At 40.2% G+C, this 21,795-nt stretch overlaps 1 protein-coding gene across 4 annotated transcripts in view; it reads right to left on the bottom strand.

Annotated features, from left to right (window-relative positions):
• ARHGEF6 (Rac/Cdc42 guanine nucleotide exchange factor 6) overlaps positions 1-21,795 on the bottom strand; it is a 95,653-nt gene that overhangs the window by 9,101 nt on the left and 64,757 nt on the right. For 2 of the 4 annotated variants that reach the window (XM_031445388.2, XM_064483397.1), the window contains 8 exons: positions 12,779-12,917; positions 9,862-9,921; positions 7,911-8,057; positions 6,330-6,416; positions 4,936-5,014; positions 3,773-3,918; positions 2,576-2,701; positions 980-1,000 (listed from right to left, as the gene is read on the bottom strand). In XM_031445388.2, coding sequence (XP_031301248.2) covers positions 980-1,000; positions 2,576-2,701; positions 3,773-3,918; positions 4,936-5,014; positions 6,330-6,416; positions 7,911-8,057; positions 9,862-9,921; positions 12,779-12,917 — 805 coding nt within the window. The remainder of the gene's footprint in view (positions 1-979; positions 1,001-2,575; positions 2,702-3,772; positions 3,919-4,935; positions 5,015-6,329; positions 6,417-7,910; positions 8,058-9,861; positions 9,922-12,778; positions 12,918-21,795) is intronic. The other 2 variants (XM_064483394.1, XM_064483396.1) reach the window with 2 other exon arrangements.

Raw genomic sequence — 21,795 nt, 5'->3', positions numbered from 1 at the left:
AATTTAATACTATACACAATAAAAATGGCTCCAATAAAGTCTAAAAGGTTAAGTAAGACCGAGGCAATGACATTATCGTCTCAAATGCCAAGTGCCTTTAGGGTACCATCTGCAGAGAAAGTACTGGATGTATTCCTAACTTGGTTTATCTTCCCCACTGATACAGTTTTCAGGGAATTAAATAACAATTGTAGCCACTAACGTGGTATAATGCCGCTTTTCAAAGAGCTTCAAAACTAGTTAAATAAATTTTCCTTAGCAACAGCCCCACAAAGAAGAATATCAATTTCCATTTGTCGGACTGGAAAATTAAGGCAGAGAGACTAATTACATTCTCTGTAGTCAGAGAGAAGAGCCAATTGAAGGATCTCCCGATAAATCATTTGGGGTTAGGAGTAAGGTACCTACAGCTAAGCTTAAATATACATCTATAATGCCATATTTTTCATTAATGGATAAAAGAGATATGATTTGTTGGCATTGCCTTTGCCATATGAATAACCAGCAGGTCTAAAAATGTGCTAAGTACCCAAGTAAACAGTGACCATCTTATCCCAATCTCCCACGCAATGTATATACGTGATGCTTGAATATCAATTACTACCTTAAAATACATACAACAAAAGAATTTAATTTCTTCCACTTAGGCTCAGTAATCCACTTTGACTTGAAAACAGACAGACATGAAAAACTCACATGTGACAAAAATAACAGGAAAATAGCATTTAAAAAAAAAAAAACAGGAAAACAGGCCTTTTTTAGGCATTATACCATGCCTTTTCTTATACATTTTTTATATGTATTTCACAAGGGCCTGCTTTTTGAAGACAGTACTTACATGTCAGAATTGAATCTTCATATTTTAGCCACCAAATTATAACAAGGCATAAAACAAGCAGAGAGGAAAGGTTCATTCATCAAAGGTTATAGCACAGCATTATGACGTCACTGTACAGCAAAGAGATGGTTCTACCCTTACCTTTAAGATATAAGACATCCTCTAAAGTGAATATGTAAAGAAAGAGAAGATGAGCGTGAGAGGTCGATGGTTATAGTGACCAAATCCATTTATCAATAATTCTAAAACAACATTTGAAATGTTAGTGTTATCATAAATTACACAGAGAGAATTTCATCATGTTTCCCACATTAGTTTCAGAGGCAATATCATCATGCAAAAGCCCAAGAAATACAGTTCTGTGCAGAATAACAAATGCTGAAAATAACTGAAATACACACAACATAGTAAGATTGTATTAATTAACTCTCTTCTCCCAGCAGAAACAAAGTGATCATGCCTTAGTTTTAATGGATTAGTTCTGCGAAGGATTAAGTCAACTTTACCCTTCAAAGCTCACCTTAATTTGAATTTAGTAACTGACAATTATAAAGTATCCGTCATTAAAAGGGGAACTTAGATAACTATGAAGTGGCACTCCTGGTTTAGGTAATCAGAGAAGGAAATTGGATGATTGCAGGTATCACAGGTCAATTTCCAAAGCAAACCTGTGGGGCTGTTTCCTGGCCAAATTCTGAACAGAAGTACATAATAAAGATTTAGCTCAAGGATTGTTTCTTCTATCATGTCAGGATGAAAGGATCAAAAAATCCTCCACTATCCAAATATTGCTCTAATTTTACTGCACTAAGAATTAGAGGCAGGAGTTATGCAGAATCATAGCATGGTGTTTTAAATCAAAAGAAACTCAAGATCGAGCTAAGTCTGCATCACTCATCAAAACACACATTTCATACAAAAATATATATTGCCTTTGCCCCATAATTCTAAGACATGTCTCATAACTGTCACAAACTTAAATCTTCACTCAGTAAGACCTATTTATAAATGAAGATCTTTTCTGAAGGTTGAAATGATGAGAAACATGTTGCGGGGGGGGGACACCATTTGGATGGAAAAGGTAACACGCCACATAGTTACAGAAGCTAGTGACTGACATTTCCTGACTGCAACTTCGAGAGGAAAACAAAACAAAACAAAACAAAAAAACCTTGAAATCCCCACACTACCTAAATACCAAATGTCCTCTAGGGTTGTCACTTAGAAGCCTCTTTTTAAAAGACATTCCTTTCATTACTTCTTTTCCCTTTCCAACTGCAGCAAATAGTTCAGACTTCCACAGTTCAGACCCATGGCTTGGTCCCATAAGACTTTTACTGATTTGGTTTAACAGATCAAAATGATTCAAAATGCAGACTTGGGTCTGCTTTGGTTAGCAATCCGACTCTAGAAAAGTGGCTTTTGTTTGAGATGTGTGTACATCATTACCAATTTATAGAAGTATCATCTCATCATAAAGGCAAACCACAGGCGCTGCAGGAGGGGACCGGGGAAACTCAGGCAGTGCACATAAGCCCCGCAGATATTCAGGAAATATCCGTAGACAGTGGGGAAGTAGAAAATTAAGAAATGAAAAAAATCACCGAGTCTAGCAATTCAAGATTGACTGTCAGGTATCACCTATCATAAATTCTAGCACATTCCCACAGAAGTCTTTGTACTAAGCTACAAAATTAGCTTGGCAGAAGCATTTTATACCATATGTAGCAAAATTACCTCTTTATAACCTAGTGCTGCTGATGGTCTAAGTGGAGGTGCCGGTCGCAGACAACTTAAACTCCACGGTTTTATAATTTGAGGAGGCTCCAAGGGTCCTCGGGGCTGTCCAGTAGAGCTAAAAGACTGGGAAAATGTCTGATGAGATGTTGGCAGTCTGCCCTCTGAACCCGACCTTGTGCCACAGGGTGAGAGAACACAGCTTCATTGGATCAGCAAAGCCAGCCACAGAAAGGAGAAGAGGGGAAAACAAGTCTCCAGTTGGAGAACTGGCACTTTCCGGGCAAGACTATGGGGTCTCTAAGGAACAGCACAGAACTGACTCAACACCCCAGGAGCCTGTCCTCCCTCTCTCCTGGAATTTCATTCAAGTCAGGTGTTTTTTTCCCCTGACAGGGAGGAAAGTGGAGTGACGGTCAACATTTAATGAGTTCAGTCAAGTGTCTGGCACTCGATTGGGTGCTTAAATAGGTTATTTCATCTGAAAACCCTAAGACAAACCTTAGCAAAGTGAAGTAACCAGCCAGCAATTGGCAAAGCCAAGATTTGAACCCAGATCGGATGCCCAAAGCCCTTGTTCCTTCCCACAACGCACTGTGCTCAAAACTGGAATTTGGACATCACAGGTTTGAGTGTTAATAGAAAACACAGTGTATCTTTGCTCTCACTCAGCAAGTACAGTAAAATCTCATCAATTCAAAATTCCATGAATTCTAAATGTATGATAACTTGGAAGAAGGCAGTGCTCAAAGCTTACCCTTAAAGGTTCCTGAGAGAATGTGATAGCGTAAATGAGATTACATGGAGACGTTCACATACTTATGAAGGTAAACTATTTCTTCTGACTTAGCACATTACTAATCTGAGCATAACAGTTGCTAATTAAAATAAATCTTGTTCATCATTAAAACATCCGACCAGGACTTCGGGCTAGAAAAACTTTGCTAGCAGTTAGCTGGAGTAACTTAGTATTGTCAGACAAAACTGCACATCTCTAAGTAAAACTTCATGTTAATTTGGATGGGCTTCCCTCCATAACGAACTATCAGAATTAGTGAGGTTTGACTATACTTCAGACCCTACAAATACAGGCCATCCAAAGGCTAAGGGCATGCTCACCACTTCTTGTAAGTCCTCTGCAGGCAGGATTTGACAAGACACTCAATAATCCCTGGGCAGGGCAAATGGTCTACTTACGGAATGAGCGCTACAAGACGACGATGATGTTTTGGATAACGAACTGCAAGAGGCAGGTCCTTTGATCAGCCTGTACAGATGCTCCAGCCATTCCTGGAAGTCCTGGTTGTTGCCACAGTGGACCACAATTCTGTCTACTATGTTACCTGCATCATCCCGTTATGAGCATTTGGAAACAAAAGGCAAGGAGGACCTTGAGCTCACCTCATTTGTAAAAACACTTCCGAGCAACTAGAACTTGGGTGTCTATTTTCAGGAGTTTTCATACCTATGGGCTAACTCTGTTGAAACTTATCAGGAACAGATAAGCTGTGATAATAAAGATATAAATATTCATATCTGATTTATAAAAGCATCCTTGGTTTGTACTGCTTACAGAATCTTGAAAGTAGTATAATACTTCACTTCTCAACAAACTCACAATCCCAAAATTTCAGCACACTGTCCATCTAGTTCATGGTCAAAAATGAGAATATTGTACTGCTTTACCCAATGTCAAAGTTGAAACAAGATCCAACTAAGACTGGTTACAGTCTTTGGGACAAACACCAAATCTCAGGCTCCCTGTTGGGAAAGAAAGGGATAAGGCATGGGGCCAACATCCCAGGGTAGCCCCTGCACCGCATCAGTGCAAAAAGTACAGCCATTACGTGGATACCAAATAGGTTTGGCCAAAGGGACAACAGGCCATAACGTCCCGGAGACTAGGCGAGATGTGGCCTTTTGTTCAATTCGTGAAGAAAGTTTCATGACTTCTTGGCACTTTTTAGAAATGCGACCAGATCTCGCTAATTCCGAGGCTGATGATAAAATTGCTGATAAAAGTCCACATCTCTGGCTCCTCTGCCACCAGGGAATAGATGACAGACAGTAGAGAAAATTGATTTACATCAGTCCATTTTGTTATTTCTTAGCTCTAACAAGGAGCTCTCATGCAAGAGAAGATTGAAACTAATGGCAAAGCCGAGACTTTGGAATGACCAGGAGGCTTCCCAGTTCTATGGCTGTACCCCAGTCACCCCGGGAAATGGAGGATACTTTGACATGCTCGTGTAGAACTTGCTCAGGGACTATATAACAGAAAATAATAGCACTGATTTATTTAACCCCACTTCATTCCAAAAAGGATTCGAAGTAGCTACATGAAAATGAAAATTACCTACCTGTGATTTCAAATGTGTAGTCATTCCCTTCAGTTTCATCTAATCTATTCACCACCATCCCTGCTATTGGTATTTTTCCCTATCAGAAAAAAAAATTCCCATTAATTCTGTGGTTATTACAGGCCTCTGCTTCTTGCTGTTAGATTCTCTGACCCTCTTAGGAATCTGGGCTGAATTATGGCGAGACAGATTTCTCCGGTCCGTCAATAGATAATGTGTTTCCCTGCTTTAAATTTTAATCAGATAAGAAAGCAAGGCAAAAATGTGGGTTGAGTTTTCCTAACACGCTCTAGCCCATAAGGTTAGGATTCACACACAGTTTACGTTTCTAACACATTATCGTGAGAATCAGTCAACCAAGTAGAGACTCGAATTTTAAGAAAATGAGTCATTACTAGGCCAAGATAGATTACGCAACAGTAATTTATAATCTCCATATTTTGGGAGCAGGCTGAAGAAAGTCTAATTTCCGAAGGAGCTGAATGACTTATCTCAGAAACCCGAGTCACATGATGTATTAAGACAGTCATAGGGGCAGAGGACACAGCTTTACATTTTCTTGGCAATAATGATGTGATATGGGCCTGTAAGATGATGTGCTAATTTATCTAGTTGCAGACTTAGATTTCTATTTATACATTCATAACCTAGCAGAGCAGTGGACATCCAGAATAAACTCATTATGGTAACACAAAGGTCTCTGATCAAGGGAACATCTGCTCTTATAAGTTGTTTAATTACAAGGAAGGGTCATTTTTGCCTTTTCTGGCTGGAGCTTTTTTTTTTTTACATTTTTTTAATTGAGTTATAATCATTTTACAATGTTGTGTCAAATTCCAGTGTAGAGCACGATTTTTCAGTTACACATGAACATACATATATTCATTGTCACATTTTTTTCACTGTGAGCTACCACAAGATCTTGTATATATTTCCCTGTGCTATACAGTATAATCTTGTTTATCTATTCTGCATATGCCTGTCAGTATCTACAAATTTTGAACTCCTTTTTTTTTTTAATTTGATCATTTATTTTACTTTGTATGAGTAGAAGAAAGAGAGAAATGTCTCAGGTCTATCACTGACAATTTAAATTTTTTAAAAATTATGAACACAACATATTCTAGAATGATATTATCATACATAAAGAAACAGAAAATTCGTTTTCCAGGTGGCAGACAATGTTAAAATGTTAGAATGTTTCTTTCAATTATATTTAGACGATTGGATTTCTTGAGTTTATCCTTTATCTATCTATCTATCTATCTATCCATCTATCTAGGATCCATCTAACTTGGCTGGAGCTTTTAACACAATAGTGGAAATATTGCATCTGGATGGAAACCTGTTTTCATTACAGGTCCTTTTATTTGCTTTATATGAAATCTACTAACCTGATAAATAAAGCCACTCATCCGAGGACTTGCAGACAACATTATCACGACACCTGAAAATAATAGGAGGTACCGCTCCTCTTTTTCCTGAAGTGAAATGAAAAATATTAAGTGGAGAATAAAAATTGTGCATTTTTTATTACGAATTTGTGGAATCATTCTTGTAACATAGATCTTAAATAAAGCGATGAAACACAGTGATTTTTTTTTAAAGATACTCAACTTAAAAGTACAAAACTCATCGGATTTTACTTTGTAATGGATATAAACCCAGTTTATCTGTCTCCTTTCTATACATAACAGTTAAATACAAAAAAAAACCAGGCTTGTTTCCCAAGTATGTGAGCCTGAAAAGTTAATGCTTTCCTGCTCAATCTGCAACCAGAGCACAATATATAATTGAATATAGTTCCCTGGACTATACAGTAAATCTTTGTTGTTTATTTTATATACATGGTAGTGTGCACTGGTTAATGCCATCCTCTTAATTTATCCCCCCTCCTCAGCCCCAAAGACCAAGGAAGACAATTTTAATACCTGATAACTCACACCAGGTGACATAATCAACCCTCTTCCCCAGCCCCGCCCTCTTCCTAAAAGACATAATCCATTTTCAGGCCCCTGTGCTTCTCCCTGGATGTTTACTTCCCAGGAAGGCGTGTCTGACAAAGACATCCAAATCTAAAAGTAAATCTGCCTCCAAGTCTGACCTCCTACGCACATTTCTGTATGGCTCCCAAAGCTGCCTACAAGACGTCTCCACCTGGATACCTACCGTCCTCGAAAGCTACCAGGTCTAAAATGACATCCATCATCTCCTCTAGTCCTTGGCTCACCGCTTCCCATAGGCTTTCCCTTCTAAACAGGGCTCAGATTTGCCCCTTAAGTTTCATACTCTCTGCCACCACCTCCTTGGAGGGTATGTATCACTTTCCAACCCAGCCGGCCTGGCTCTAGTCCCAGCCCCTCCAGTTTATCTGACATCCATGGCTGCCAAAGTGTCCTCAACACCTCTTTCGTGGTGTTTCTCTCCTTCTCAGGACCTTCATGCTGCATCCCTCTGAACTACGCTTGCCTGACATCTGAGGTTCTCCATAACCTGCTTCTGTCTGACTCCACCCATCTGCCCAGGACGCTTCCTCTGCTCCTAACAAACAGGCTTCCTCACTGCCCTGGGGAAAAAGGCTGCATTCCTGCTCTCTCCTGAGATAAAAATGACCTCTACCTTACAGAATCTTCCCCTTTTCTCTCCATGGCCCCTCCATAAAGTCTTCTTGCTCCCTCTCTTCTCTGAAATTCTATGGGATCCATTGTTGTGATCGCACAATATGGCATTGACTATTCTGGTTTATTTTCTAGTTGCAGCTTGTCTTTTAACCTGTCTTTAATGAGTTCTTTGAAGGCAGAGATCGGTGCTGTTCTTCCCTCCTAACTCCCTCCCACAGCACCACACAGGGGGCTGGGCAAAGGACATGTGCTCCGATTTGAAAGTTCAAGCATATTTGACCTTGATGGGAGAAGAAATAAAGGAAGAAAAATATGACAGATGGAAGAAATAGTGTTGAGATTGGAAACACTTACCTCACATGTTCCATACTGCACCATTACTTGTGACATAAAAATCACATTTCCCAAGGTTTTAATATCCTCCCCTTCCCATGCCTGAATAGGCTCCGAAAGTATCTGCAACTCCAGCTGTTTTCTCTTTCTGAGATCTTGGCACTGCCCCTACAGACCAAAGCAGAACATAATGGAGTAGGAATTCTCCTGAAACAGACTTAAAACAAGACGCAAGTAAGATGTGGCTTCTGACTCTCAGATTTCCACCGAGTCCCTATTCCTTGACACGAGTCCCATCACCAGATTTGTTCCTGACCCACAGAAAGACCCACTACCTTAAATCTCTAGCCTTGAGCCCCCGAACGTTTTGTAAGGTAGGTTCACATCTGCTGCTTGGTGTCCCTGCTCCAGCTCCTCTCCATCTTGTCTACCTTTGTGCAAATAATGCTTTTAGTTACAAAGCAATTTTATTTCTCTGACATACTCTCAATTTCCAACCAAGTAACATCTTAATTTAAAAAATGAAATTCAATTCCTTTTGCCACAGTGAAGCAAATTGATCTTAAAGCCCTATACTTTGCTTTGGGACCAGTAGTAGATTGCTATAAACAAATACTAAATTCATTTTTATCCCTAAAAGGCTTAGAAAAAAGAGATACAACTGAATTTCACAAATACAAAATGAAAATTCAAGCCAAGAAACAATATTTGGGGTATGAATACTATACATAGTACATATATACTATATATTTATATATATATACATATATATATCACTGTTTCAGAAAATGTGAAGTTATCTTAAAATAATTTAACAGTATTCACTCCAAACTGACTATGAAAATAAGCCTATGGTTAGTTATGTTCCTGTTTCCAAATGACTGTCATCGTGTTTTGGGGTGTGTTTTCAATAAAATCTCTTCTGCCCCTTCAGCTAAATGGAAACTTGAAGAAATAAAGTTAATTGTACACATTTCTGAAGCATCTAGAATGGGAATAAATATACCATAACCATCAGAGCAAGTTTTACAACATGTAAAATGATTAAAATGAAATACCATTTTTAAAAAGAGACATTTTATATTCAATTTACTTAGAAAAAAAGGGGACATGAATAATAATAAATGTCACAGGTTTCAGTAGGCCATTCTATTAGGTTGGACCATGTAAAACTGGCAATGTTCGAGTATTTTTTACCAACAACAGCGATTTTAACCTGACACCTTACACTCTGGTCTTCAACTTGCTGTTTAACTGTGGACACAGCAGGTATAGATCTTTCAACAGCAATAAAAACGAGGGATGGTGAATGTGACATCACAGCCCCACAGCAAGAATCAATAACTAAACATTGATCCCCATCACTCGGAATGCTACCGAAATGTCTAAAATGGAGCTCAACTTCATCAGTCACCTCAAATAACATTTTCTTTCCTCCTAAAATGCCACCAGGTGAGTTTACATCAGTGGGTTCAAGAAGACATTAGCCATCATGCTCAAGATACAAGATTAAGGTATCTTTGAGAGCAATCTATATAAAGAAATTGTATTTTAGTAGGGTTTTTTTTCCTTTTAGGTTTGATGAAGGATTTCTTTTTCATATGCAAATAGACTCACACCTTTTGGCATAAGCAGATGAATCCAGTTTTGATGTCAATCAGTGAAGGACGAGTTGCACAGACGTAAGGTGAGCAACACTGGGGTAAAGACCAAGAGACAAAAGGAAACCCCCCACCTACACAGCCATGCTTAATGTGGCAGAGACTTCAAATGTAAGTGCTTTATACCCTCAGCCTGGCAACCTCCCACAGGTAAGCATGATGTTTGGAAGCCAACATTATATGAAACAATCACTGCGATACGGTCACTAGAGCTTCTTTCCACTCTAAAGACCTTTGCAGAAGGAAACATTATACACAAATCACTCTGTGAAGGACAAAATGGAGAATTATAATTTTAGAATATCACCTACCATGAGACTTTTGAATGCTATGATCGCTTTCAGAATATCCTGATGATCTGGATGCGTATCCTATTAAAAGAATACATTTTAAAACAACATTAATGGAGAACAGCTCATCGGTGGTTGCCAGGGGTTGGGGGTGGTAGGAGGGTGTGGCTGCAAAGAGACAGAAAGATGACATTTTGAGGGGTGATGGCGCTGGTCTGGATCGTGATGGTGGGGGGGGGGGTGCTGGTAATCTGAATCTATACAAGTGCTAAAAGCCATAGGACTGTGCACCAAAAGAAAAAAAGTCAGTCTTCCTGTACGCTAATTTCAAGATTAAAAAATAAAATATCATTTGCGCATTTGGAATCGCAGCACCTCTAATGATTAGGTGAAGAAGAAATTAAGATAGCTGGGAACACACTATATATTTGGTAACAACATACTAGGTATGGTTATTAAGGCAAGAGTTCCCATTTCCCTTTTTGCTGTTATACTGTAGATAATAATTATTTGGGGAGCATCATTTGATCAGGTTGTTAGTAAATGACAAGAAGCAGAGAACTGTGGAAATAGAGCAGTGGTTAGAGAAAACCCAACCCAATCTCATTTCCTAAAATGCCTCCATTTTCTTTCAGCAGGCACAGCACAGCAGACGAGAAAAAAATCCCAAGTTGCAAACCATATGCTCCTTCTTAAGCAAGGTTATTATATTTGGTCTGGAATTCCATGGTACTTATAACCCCGAAAAGTGGACAGGATCAAAAATGGCTCTGAGGAATCCACATCTCCATAACTGTTTCTGAAGGCAAGGTAGAGCTTCTTGCGGGAGACACAGAGCTAACCTTTGGGATTCAGCTGGAGTAATGGGAAGACAAAATCTGCTGTTCGACCAGCCTTAGGTGATAAAATACAGAACTGAGGAGACTAGGGATCTGACCCAGGCCAAGATCAGCATGGCTTATGAAAAGACAGGCGGTATTTCGAGTTAAACTTATCCTAGGGGGGAGGGTATAGCTCAGTGGTAGAGTGCGTGCTTAGCATGCACAAGGTCCTGGGTTCAATCCTCAGTACCTCCATTAAAAATAAAAATAAACAAACAAACCTAATTACCTCTCCTCCAAAACAAACAAACTTATCCTTACCCAAATCAGCTGATAACTGAGAAGTTCAAGTTCTACTCTACCAGACTAAATGATCATAATGTCGGATAAAGGGTCTCCCCAGATGGTGAACTCAGGCTAAGGGCAAGTATGATCTGATGGTGGGAAATGAAAGGCAGCCCCAGGCAGGTGACCCACAGCCCATGAAGGCAGGAGTAGACAGCGGCTCGGAGACCAGGAGGGCCAAGACAGAGGAGCGGGGCAGTGCGAGTCTCTGGGGATTTTTCTCCTCAAAGGAAGGCTACATTCGTGCTCGAGCACGAGCAGTTTCAGAAAGTGAGGCCACTGGTTTCTGGATTTTTGTAATAAACAAGGAGGGGCCAACCTCAAACGGTTCAGTGAACTGGTTTTAGCTTTTGGAAAGCCATCCAGAGGTCAGCACCTTCCCGAGCCCTAACTGAAATTTCATTCCGGCAGGCTTTACGCACTAGCTACCCTGCCTCCAGCTTTCCGGCAGGTCAAATAACCTGAGAATGCGGTTTCGCTCAGAGTGCACGCTTTCAATCCTTACAAATGCTGACAAGACCGGCAGTGTGCAACCTTTTTTCTTTAAAGATAATCAAACCCTTTAAAACCTCAAAACCTTTCCCCAGACACAGGAAGAGCAGGTCGGGTAGAGGCAGCCTCACCCAGTGAGCCCTCCTCTCCCACCCACGCCTCAGTCCCCCACGCGCGATCGCACACCAACAGCTCAAGAAACTATCCCTGTCAATCGGTTTTTAATACGAGGATTGGGTCTCTTGAAGCAAAAATATTCAATTCTCATGCCTCACTGCAAATCTTAATAGTTACCAAAGATGAGAGCTATGTTAACAGCCGTTGCAAGTAAACTCTAACTTTCTAAACAAAAATGTGAGGTAGCTTTGATGTAGACAGATGGATGCAGAGGGAGAGAAACTCATACTGGACCCATTTGTTCATCTGTAAGGAAATACCAGACTCTTCCATTGTAATCCAGAGTCAGAAAGCTGAATGACCGAAGTGCTCTAGGGATTAACACTTCTGTCTACAATGAAAACTGTTCTTTACATTTTCTGACACTGTTTTGTTTTATCTCCCACAATAAAGTTGGTTCATATATCAGAGCAACAGATTTCTGGGCCGAGTTTGATTGAACCACCATCTACAGATGAGAGGGCAGAAGAAAACCTAAGTCAACAAGCTAGGAGAGACTTGAGGGAAGCAACAGGACGGAGAAGTCAGGGGAGGGAGAGTGATCATGAGTATTTCATAGTAAAGGATGGGTATCTTTCAGTTACATGACAAATAAGTTCTAGGTATCTAATGTCCAGCACGATGATTATAGTTAATAACACAGTATTGTACACTTGAAAGCTGCTAAGAGAGTAGAACTGAAGTGTTCTTATCATAAATCCAATGGTAACTATGTGAAGTGATGGATGTGTTAAGCACCTTGATACAGTTCACAATGTATATGTATATTAAGTCATCACATTGTACACCTTTAAAAAATCATGTTGTACAGCCTAAGTGTATATAATTTTTATTGGTCAATCACACTTCAATGAAGCTGGAAAAAATAAATTAGAAAGTAAAAAATCTTGGAAGAAAAAAAAAAGAATGTCCCCTTCTGATTTTACTGCATAAAGAGGAAAACTAAAAGCCTGGGAAGAGGGAAGCCTGGATCAAGTAAATTTTGAAACCAAGGCTTTTTCTGAACTCCGCTGCAAGGCTAATTTGGAGGCAGACCAGCTGTTCCCTCCAGAGCAGAGGCCCAGACTTCGTACACAAGCTTAAAAAAGCTTGCCTTTCCTTACCTCCATATGCCGTTCCAACTCTTGTAAGAGAGTAACATACTTTTCCAGTCGCATGAATGGTTTGCTGAGGCTTGTTGTTAAAATGAGGATACCTGGGCTGGCTGCACCTTGGTTTTCCATAAATTGTTCCAGCTCATCACTAGCAAAAGAACGAATACAGTTTTGTTACTGCTTAATAGTTCATGGAAAGAATTCTCAGCTGAATGTTCTTGTACTCTATTTCATAAAACAGGAAATCAAATGAAACTTTGTATCACCAGCCCAAATGCTGTCCAATATATTTCAACTCAATTCAATAAACCTTTATTCCAGCTCCTCCTATGCAATCAGCATGGCGCGTGGCACCAGGCTACGGTGATGACACTCATGACCCCTGGCTTCATCTCCTCATCCAACGATGATTTATTGAGCATCTACTAAGTGACAGATCTCTGTTTTCTGTTGGGGATACAGCTAGGAAGAAAACAAAAGTCCCTGCCCTTAAGGAGCCTGTACCCCTGGACCCAAGGCATACAACCTATCAAATGACCTCAATGTTAGGTTTGAAAAAATCTTTTCTTAGTCACTGTAAACATTCTAGTTATTGGCTGGTGAGATGCCAAGGGTAGTAACTCACCAAATGCTCCCTTAACACCAGGACACCCACTTGTAATGCTCCAGAATCAAGTCCTAAATTCAGATAGCAGCACGTTTGTATGACGAACCACAAAGTCACTTAGCCTAGGATCTGAAAACAGTGCAGCAGGCTACCCAAACAACTCGGCTCAAAAAAAAAAAAAAAAAAAGACTATTAGTATCTTCAGAACTATGTCCTGCAAATGTCTGGGTCTAAGCTTGGGTTTTCTCTGCCCTTCAGCATCCTCTGGAGTGTCTCCCTTCCACCAGCAGGATACTGAGTCTTGGGCTGCAAGATCACTGTAATATACATTTATGCAAAATAGAATTAAAGAAAGAAATCTGCTGCCTAACTGACAGCATATTTTGAAACTTCTGCTTTATCACTTGATCCCTTTTCCTTCTTGCTCGCCCATGCAAATCCAATCAGTCACAAGCCTTCCTGTGTCTTTTTGCTCCTTTTTATTCCCATTGCCAATGATTTAGTTTGGACCTTCATGTCATCCCATCTGGTTCACTTCAACAGTCCAGCGGACTTCCTAGCTTCCAGGCTTCCTGGCTTCTGAACCACCCTGCAGACCACTATTTTAATCCTGTGCCTGAGAACTATATTCAATACATTGTATTAACCTTTAATGAAAAAGAATATGAAAACGAATATATGTATATATATGCATGACTGGGACATTATGATGTGCACCAGAAATTGATGCCTTGTAACTGACTACACTTCAAAAAAAAAATCCTGTGCCTTTCCTACCCAAGAACCTCTGATTGCCTGCAAGCTCAAGTCTTAACTTCTTAGACTCCCACTGGCCCCATCAATCTTTCTCATCAGTCTCCAGTAGGAACCTTCTACCACAAAATGACCTACTTATTCTCTCTAAAACACATCTTATGCAGCGGTTCCCAACTGTGGCATGTTGCAGTAAGTTGTAAAATGTGGTCAAAGAAACTTGCTATCGGTGATAAAATACTAGGGGGTTTAGGGATGGGGAGGTTGCAAGTTACCCCTATTATAGACAGTCTCCCTCTTCTCAGGCTTTTGTGAACAGTAGAGAAAAGGGAGTTTCAGCTATTGTACCAGCAACCTTGAGTCACACAGAATCACTAGTAGGTCAAAGGGCAAAAGGGCTGGGAATCGCTGTCTCCAAGGAAGCGAGATCTCCTCTGAGTGGTCACATCTAACAATCCATCCTGATTATTTTATCCATTTTTACAGTCTTGCTCCAGAAGCCGCCAAGGGAGGGAAATGCCCTGGACTTGAAACCATGAAACAGATCTGGTGACCCTGGATCAGTTATCAGCCTCAGCTGACTCATCCGTAAAACAGAGATAAAACCTACTTCCTCCTAAAATTGTGAAGCTTAAATATTGGGGTTTATAAGGCTACTGTTTCATGCTAAGATCTTTGCATGCACCCATCTTTGTTTAATAGTCACAACAACATTTTAACACAAGTGTTATCCTCATCTTACAGATGAGAAACATGAGACTCAGGAAGGGCGAGTAAAAGTAAGCACATAGCTAGGCTGGAGTTCATATCCAGGTCTGATGGAAATCACGACAGTCTGATGCTCAAGGTGGACAGTGATGGCTTGGGCCATCTCTGAGGTCTAAACCATGAAAGAAAAGGAGGGTGGGAGCTGAGCTGATTCAAATAATGCAGGGAGAGCTTCCACAAGAAATGGTGCTTGATGCAAGTGACTAGGAAACACCTAGGTGAGTATAACCGCTTGCCTCTGGATCAGATTTGGCTTAGACTTAAAAAAAAATTCATCACATATAAAATATAATTGGGAAAATCACTCGCAGCTGGAGAGTGCATTTGAGTAGAAACGTAATTTTGAGAAAATCGCTTTCCTAATTTCTTTTCAATTTGGTAAACAAGTCTTATTTTTCCTTTCCATGACTAAATAACTGCCCGCATCCTCAACATTCTACTGTAATTGATACGAGGCTTACAGCCATTAAAAGCAAATGCTAATGTGTACTTTATTACTTCCCATGTGGCATTCTAACTTCTAGGCTTGTTAAATATTATACAAGAATTTAAAAAAAAAAATTTTAAAGACCACATGAGATTACTATCTCAGAATAAAACATTGGCTTTGGGGGAAAAATAACATTTTACTAGTGTAACAAAAGAATAAAACTGTTTTATAAAGCCACTGCCCATTAGATCCTAAGAGACACATTTTACTTAGACAAATAAATTGAATGCACCAATTGATATGGTTATACCCAAATATAATACACAAATATGTATCATTATACCAAAAAACAATCTTTAAAAAGCAGCTTTTCATTTTACACAGCCTGTTTGAAATGCTTTTCAAGTTTAACATGTTCTGTATATGTGATGTGATACAGCAGAAGTAGTTTTCAATGTCTGGATGTTGTTTGAAACTCAACATACACTTAAAGAATGCATGGTGGATGGGGCTCTAGTATATTCTGGGTTGAGCTGGAAAACTCAAGAAAATTATTGTACATTATAATACCATGACAGGGCTTAACTGTCTCATATAACGATGTTCCTGTAGAATCTTTGCATAGATTTCTGCTTGAAATGATGATGATGCTACTGAAAGCAGCTAGAAAGGGATCAGATACTTCTCCCTTCTTGTCTCACTCTCTCCGCAGTAGCCTCCCGTGGGAATCACTGTGGTCTGGAAAGTTGGGGAGTTGAGGGGTGAGGCAGGAAGAACTGGGAGGCTGGGCTTCCGGCCAGTGGAAAATCCCAGTATGCTGCTGACTTATCCAGTCCCAGAGCCTAAGCGGCTGCTTCTTTTGTGTCCCCACCACTTTGTGTTTGTGACCAGTCTCACTTGCGCCCTTCCACGGTTGCTCAAAGACAGAAACAGAACAGAATCTAGTCTCATAATTTTTCCTATGCTCTTTGTCCCGGAAGCAAGTACACAGCGCTGGGTTTTTCTTAAAGTCTTCACTGCTGACAACAGTGGTAAACGGAGGGTGAATAAAACTAACAAGAGGAAATGTACACATGGTGGTGGTGGTAGTCACTGTCATAGAGACGGAAGTAAGGTCCAGACCTGCCTGAGGGCTACCTCTCCCTCGTGAAAAAGATAGATGCCACATCGAAGCACAGGAGAGAAGTGTGCTTTTTGTAAGGGTGAACTACTCCCAGGAAGAAACAAGAGCTACATTCGCAAGCTAGAAGGGGAGAGACAGGGGAAATCCCAAAAGATCTCATCCAGAGGAGAGCAAAAGACTGGGGTAGTCATTCAGATATATGTAAATACGGGGAACAATATCAAGGTTGGGGTCTGCTTATATATCCAAATTCAGATAACGCATTACTGCATTTTTAACAAGGCACCAACACACAATCATACACTTTTCAGGCTTCATGTCAATTCACTGCCAATCGTCACAAGCATTCCTAGTGTGATATTGCCACCTGCTGGCCGAAATGAAAAAGTACACCTGACTGGCTTGCTCGGAACTCACAGTGATTTTCCTGCTACTAAGCACCTACAGCTTTAGCAGAAATCCGCCAATGTCCCTGTTTCAGCTGAAACCGTCATACAAAACAAGATTTTGTTCTGATTTTGCTGCAAATCTCATTCAACTACGCTTTGCCTCTAGTGTGTCAGCATAAACTACTAAAAGATGTATATAAAATGGCTGAGATGTAGAAGCACATCGGAGAATCCCAAGTATTTTAATTTAATTTTCCTCCCTTACATGTAAATACACCACTAAGATAAAAATTCAGTTCTATGAGACTCCAGTGAGTCTTCTATCATTTCAAGGGATATTATAAAATTCTCAAAAAACATCACTAGCCCAAATCAAGCCAACAGGGTATAATAATTCCCCCTCAAAGCTGGGAATCTTTCCATTAACCGTGGACCAAATTTTAAATCATAATGTTTGAAGGAATCACTACTCTGTTATTTATAAATAAAACTCCTAATGTGGGTAAATGCAGTCAGTAGCACTTACACATAGAATTACCACAGAAAATTCTCTGAACACTGCAAAAATCTGCCATCTGAGGTACACCATTTCTTTCTGGCATTCATCCGGAATTGTTATTCTCTGATCAAAAGGAAAAGACTGTGTGCTCATATAAATGGTGAGCTAACATGAAGGGGATCTCTTTTGACTGGTATTAAGAAACTTACCCTTATCCACACAGGATGTTTATCCATCACAGGAAAAATGCCTCTGAACTATTTTTTTTTCTTTATTGAAGATTAGTAGTAAAGTATAAAAACATTCCTGGAACTGATAAAAATAAATTCAGGACTGCAGTTCCCTCGAGTGAGGGAGGGAGGAGCAGGAAATGTTGGGAAGTAAATCCAAGACTCCCATTGCAGCTTTAATTTCTTTCAGCTGGGTACGTGGGTGTACTTTATCTCTGTTCTTTGTATGCCTGAAATATTGCATAATTTTTTTCTAAAAAACAACTAGGAGCTGGTAGAAGATGGATCAAGTAGAAGTGAGCAGTGGTGGCAACTACCTTGTACTACGTGCCGGACACTTTGTATACGTTATTGCCTTGAAGCCTCACACCAACCCTGCGAGGTAGGTGGTTTTAGCCTCATTTGACAAGTGAGAAAATTAAGGCTTAAAGATTAAGTGAATCACTCTGGGTAACACAGCTTCTAAGTGACAGAATTGTAAACTGAGACAATATAAAAGTGGTTAAAAAAAAAAGTTTAGGCTGAGATAGGAGTGGACCCAGCCTGACCCATTCCCTAAGGAAACAAGCAGAGATATTGGAACCTATCGAAACAACCATTGAAAGTCTCTAGAAAGTGTCCCAATGGCATCCGGTAGATAAAGAAAGCAGTTATTCAACAAAATATTCTAAAACTCAGCAAGAACAAGGAGAGTTGGTGGTATTTGAGCCAGGACCTGCTAGCTCCGTCCCGCCCTCCTCCCAGCTCAGCTCGGCAGAAGCTCCGCCAGGCAAGCGTGGACAAGAGCACAGGCCTCCCTCCCCCCTCAGCTCCGGGCCCCAGGACACCAGAGCTCACGGGCCTACCTCGGCTGCGTTCCCGGTGAGAGTGGCTGAGAGGTGGAATGGAAGCTTCCTTCTCCGCTCGGCCCCTGCACACAGGGAGGATGCTCTACCCTAGGAGTAACAGGCTGAAATACTGGCGCCATAGCGCCCTGACCCCAGCTCACTCGTAGGATGGAGGTCCTGTGCTGGGAGAGGTCAACAGAGAAGACCAGAGGCCACTGCACTGCCCGGCACCCGGAGTGGTGGCTCAAAGACTTTGCCCGGGTGGGGGAGGAGGCTCTGAAGCTCTCCTCAAAGGAATGGGTTGAAAAACAGTGTGAGGAAATTCAAGCCTGAGGGCTCTTGGAAAAACAACGAAGATTTGGGTGGTAAGCAAATAAGAGGAGGCTGGTAGCTTCTCTTACTTAAGAGCAACAAGCTACACAATAGGCCGACTGGTCACTAGAGACCCAGGGAAAGAGACAGCTACGAAGTGCTAAGACGTGCCAGGACAAACTTCAAAGACTGGCCTCAAAAAACTACCCCTAGCGGGGAGGGTACAGCTCAAGTGGTAGAGCGCATGCTTAGCATGCATGAGGTCCTGGGTTCAATCCCCAGTACCTCCTCTAAAAATAAATAAATAAACAAACCTAATTACCTCCCGCCTCAACAAACAATAAAATAAAATAAAAACTACCCCTAGAATAGAAAGCCCAAGAAATAAACCCACACACCTACAGTTAATTAATATTTGACAAAGGGGGCAACAAAATACAATGGAGAAAAAAGTCTCTTCAGCAAGCGGTGCTAGGAAAGCTGGACAGCCTCACGGAAATCAATTAAGTTAGAGCACTCCCTCACACCATTCACAAAAATAAACTCAAAATGGCTTAAAGACTTAAATATAACACATGACACCATAAAACTCCTAGAAGAGAACGTAGGCAAAACATTCTCAGACATAAATCATAGCAATATTTTCTTACATCAGTCTCGCAAGGTAAAAGAAATAAAAGTGAAAATAAATAAATGGGACCTAATCAAACTTACAAGCTTTTGCACAGCAAAGGAAACCATAAACAAAATGAAAAGACAAACTACACACTGGAAGATAATATTTGCAAAGAATGCAACCCACAAGGGCTTAATTCCCAAAATATACAAGCAGCTCATGCAACTCAATATCCATAACAACCCAATCAAAAAATGGGCAGGAGACCTAAATAGGCATTTCTCCAGTGAAGACATACAGATAGCTAATAGGCACATGAAAAGATGCTCAACATCATTAATTATTAGAGAAATGCAAATCAAAACTACAATGAGGTATCACCTTTTATCAGTCAGAATGACCATCATCAAATAATAGATACTAGAGACGGTGTGGGAAAAAAGGAACCTTCCTACACTGTTGGTGAGAATGTAAATTGGTGCAGCCAATATGGAAAACAGTCTGGAGGTTTCTTAAAAGAGTAAAAACAGAGTTACCATATGATCTAGCAATCCCCTTCCTGGGCATATATCCAGAGGAAACTCTAATTCGAAAAGATACCTGCACCCTAATGTTCATAGAAGCAGTATTTACAATAGCCAAGACATGGAAGCAATCCAAATGCCCATCAACAGATGATTAGATAAAGAAGTTGTGGTGTATTTATACAATGGAATACTACTCAGCCATAAAAAATAAAGTAATACCATTTGCAGCAACATGGATGGACCTAGAGATTATCATACTAAGTGAAGTAAGTCAGACAGAGAAAGATAAATATCATATGATATCACTTATATGTGAAATCTAAAAAATTTGATAGAATTTTATTTGTTTTATCACAATAAAAATAAAAGGAAATAAGTGGAGGTGAAATAAAACTTTCTCAGGCAAACAAAAACTGAGGGAAATTGTCACCAGTACACCTTCTATGCAAACATTGTTAAAAGAATACTTTAGAGAGAAGGAAACTTGGATCTATATAAAAAATGAAGAGTGTCAGAGAATAATAAATGCATGTAAAATAAAATCTTTTCTTTTTATTATTCTTCATAAGTCTAATAGGTTACTATTCCAAGTAATAATAGCAACAGTATTTGAGTAATCTTACCTTGTGGATAAATGGAATTAATGAGAACAATAAGAGATGAAGGGGAAAAATTGAGACTACTTTACTGTAAGGTACCTGCACTACATGTGAAATGGTAAAATGTTATGTGAAAGTGCTGTTAGATTAGTTAGTTGTAAATGGATATTAAAAACTCTAGGGAAATCACTAAAATTTTTTCAGAAGTATAATATGCTAAGAAAGAAGAGAAAATGAACTCATGTAAAATATTTAACTAAAACCAGAGAAGGCAGTAAAAGGGGGCTAGTAAAGAAAGAACAACTACAATAAATAGAAAACAGTTACAAACATGGTAGATATTAATCCGATTATTTTAATAATCGCTTTAAATATGAATGGTCTAATTATGCTAATTAAAAGATAGAGACTGTCAAAGTGGATTTAAAAAAGAAGACTCAATTATATATTTCCACATGCAAAAGAATGAAATTGGACCCGTACCACACACCACATGTAAAAATTAACTGAGAAAGGATTAAAGAACTAAATTTAAGAGCTGACACTATAAAATTCTTAAATAAGCATAAATCTTCATAAGCTAGTTTAAGCACCGGTTTTTTAGATATAACACTAAAAATACAAGCAAAGTAGATGAAATAGATACACTAGACATTATCAAAATTAAACTTAAAATGAAAACGTTTGTACTTCAAAAGATACCATCAGTGGCTCCCTCCTCCTTCAGAGCCGGCCCGCACTCTGTCTATGGAGCGTGTACCTACTTTTACTCTAATCTGAGCACCCAACCCCCACACCTCGTGGCCTTTCTCTTGCCTTTGGATGTATCTCTAAGTAAATCTACCTTTACTCAATGGTGGCTCGCACTTGAATTCTTTCCTGCGGGAAGCCAAGGGCCCACCCTTGGCGGGGCACGTCCCAGGGGCTCAACCGAAGCCTGGGACGCGGCCCTCCTCACGCCCCACATCCGTTTTTCCTGCATCATCTCTCTGGCGCCCAACGTGTGGCATTTACATAAAGACATGGGGCTCAAAGGGCATCATCTCGATCCGCCTATTGGGCTACGGCTCCCCTCTCTTCGGAGGGTGGCAGGGGGTTTCTCCCGCGCCGTGCAGATCCAAGTAGCCCTTAGGTGGCAGCTGACGCTGCCTGCGGGATCTGGCAGAGACCAGCTCTCTAGCCGTGAAGGAGCCCACCGTGCCCAAGGCTCTTCTCCCCTCCATCTTTTCTCATTCTCTCCTCTATCGCTCTCTCTCTTCGGACTCCCCTCTGTGGTTCCTTGAGCCCAATTCCTCTTCTCTGTGCGATCTTGGTCCAGTTCCAGGAGGCCGGAACTGCGAGAGGGG

Source organism: Camelus dromedarius, chromosome X, assembly GCF_036321535.1.
Source record: "Camelus dromedarius isolate mCamDro1 chromosome X, mCamDro1.pat, whole genome shotgun sequence".
Taxonomy (NCBI): domain Eukaryota; kingdom Metazoa; phylum Chordata; class Mammalia; order Artiodactyla; family Camelidae; genus Camelus; species Camelus dromedarius.
This window is presented reverse-complemented; position numbering and strand designations above follow the sequence as displayed.